The 2,005-nt window shown below is 50.0% G+C and overlaps 1 protein-coding gene across 1 annotated transcript in view; it reads right to left on the bottom strand.

The window, feature by feature from the left end:
• SRI (sorcin) overlaps window positions 1-306 on the bottom strand; it is a 14,684-nt gene extending 14,378 nt beyond the window's left edge. The window contains exon 1 of the mRNA XM_007446745.1: window positions 231-306. Coding sequence (XP_007446807.1) covers window positions 231-281 — 51 coding nt within the window. The 5' untranslated portion in view covers window positions 282-306. The remainder of the gene's footprint in view (window positions 1-230) is intronic.
• Window positions 307-2,005: the final 1,699 nt, after the last annotated feature.

Here is a 2,005-nt window from a genome sequence, read left to right as displayed (position 1 = left end):
GGGCAAAAGCCCCCCGCGCCCGGTCCGCGGGTAGCCAGCCGAGGGGAGAAGGGACAGGGGGAAAGAGGGCGCTGGAGACAGAGGCCGGTCGGCAGGGGCCTGGGGAGAGGCGGCTGGCAGTGCGGGGGCGCCCGGGAGCCGCCCCGGCGGAGTCGCCACGTGTGGCCTCTCGGCGCCCCCGGCATCCAGGGGTCGCACCTCGGCCGCGAGCCCGGGCGGGCAGCACTCACCCCGCCTGCGTAGTAGCCGCCGCCGGCGCCAGGGTGCCCGGGGTACGCCATGCTGCCCTCTGTGCCGCAGCCCTGCGCCTCCCGCCTCCCCGCCGCGGCCGCCTCGGGCCGCACCACCAGAGCCCACGGGGGACGCGCTTCAGGCCCGCCGGCCCTGCCAGGCTCCACTTCCGGCCCCTCGCCCCTTCCTGCGCTCCGCCCGGTCTTTGGTGTTTTATGTACTCAGGCCCTGCTGAATCGGAGGTCCGGTAAGTGACTTCAGACCCGCGATACAATTCGCACCTGGGGCTCTCCTCCCTTCGAAACGAATGGCTCATTCCGACACTAACCCAGTTCCCGGGGTATCCTTTTTCTCTTCCTGCTTGGACGTCTTCTGTTACGCTTTTTATTTTAAATAACTTTACTGGACAGGCCTGCGGGCTCTAAGCAGAGTGCGGTATTGGGGGAAGGGGCTGAAGGCTTTAGGGCAGCTCTTAGATGCTTTCGGGGAAAGGAGACGTCGTAAAAAATCAAAATTTGAAAGCGCCCTCGGGAAACTGGAATAAACTCGAGGAACGGAGGGCGGGGGAGCGTTGGCTGGCGGTTGCACGTATCACTGAACAATAAGGGCGTGTTTCCTTTCTAGGGGATACTGTCATCTCCTGGCTAAACTGGGTGTGACTTGGCTATGTCCTGGGGAGTATAGAGAACATTTACTGGGCAGGGCAGCCTCGCCCAGATTGTTATTAGAAATTGAGTTGTTTGAATTATCTGGATGATTTAGTCAAAACAATCCCATTCTCCAAAATTACTCAGCTGCTTTTTATGCAATAAAAGTTTAGCGCAAGCTGAGAGTGTGCTGGTAAATATTCAGGAGGGTGAGAGAGCTGGAACTTGGAACTTCACTCAGTTGATTCAGGAAACGGTTTTCTTTACTTCACACAGTTTTCTTTTTCACCTAAACAGTTTGAAGCAATTCAGATGTGAGATTTTTGTTTGGTTTTGTTTCATGTAATTTCAGTCACGCAGAATGTTTTTCTGAATTTTAACGTTTTAAGAAATGCAATAACGAGCAAGATTCGCAGTATTTGCTATGGAGGTTGCACAGAAAAATTGAATGAGTCACGAACATTTAACAAATATTGGAGCACCTGCTGTGCGAGGTACTGTGTTTGTTCACCGTGGTGGACCGGTTTCCTCCATACTGAGTTCCTGGTCTGTGTTCTCACTAGGGTCATTGTTTTCCTCTTATGTATAAACTTCCCTCTCAAGTCCTCTTTTTGGATACCCAAATGCTAAAAGCCAAAGTTCTGAATTGTGAGAAAATTCTAATAGTCCCTGTTGTCTTATATCAAGTAAACTATTACTTGCTTTGTGTTTGATTCAGGAAGTTGATTACTGTTTTCAAATACCACAGCCATCATCAACGTAGATTAGACATATGAGTCCTTTGGCCTATGTAGAGTTTTGGGTTTTTTTCTCCCTACTGTTTTTTATTGTGGTAAGAGCACAACATGAGATCTACCAGCCTAACAAATTTTTAAGTGTACCATGCACTATTGTTAAAAGCATGCAGTGTTGTACAGAAGATCTCCAGAACGTTTCCTGTCACATGACTAAAAACCTATACCAGTGAACAACTCCCCATTTCCTCCTCTCAGCCCCTGGCAACCACGATTCTACTTTGTTTCTATGAGTTTGACTACTTTAGATGCCTCATATAAGTAGAATCATGCAATATTTGTCTTCTTGTGATTGACTTGTTTTACTTAGCATACTGTCCTTGAAGTTCAATC

This window comes from Lipotes vexillifer, unplaced genomic scaffold (genome assembly GCF_000442215.2).
Source record: "Lipotes vexillifer unplaced genomic scaffold, Lipotes_vexillifer_v1.1 scaffold617, whole genome shotgun sequence".
Taxonomy (NCBI): Eukaryota; Metazoa; Chordata; class Mammalia; order Artiodactyla; family Lipotidae; genus Lipotes; species Lipotes vexillifer.
Note: the sequence above shows the minus strand (reverse complement) of the source record. Positions and strands in the feature narration are given on the sequence as shown.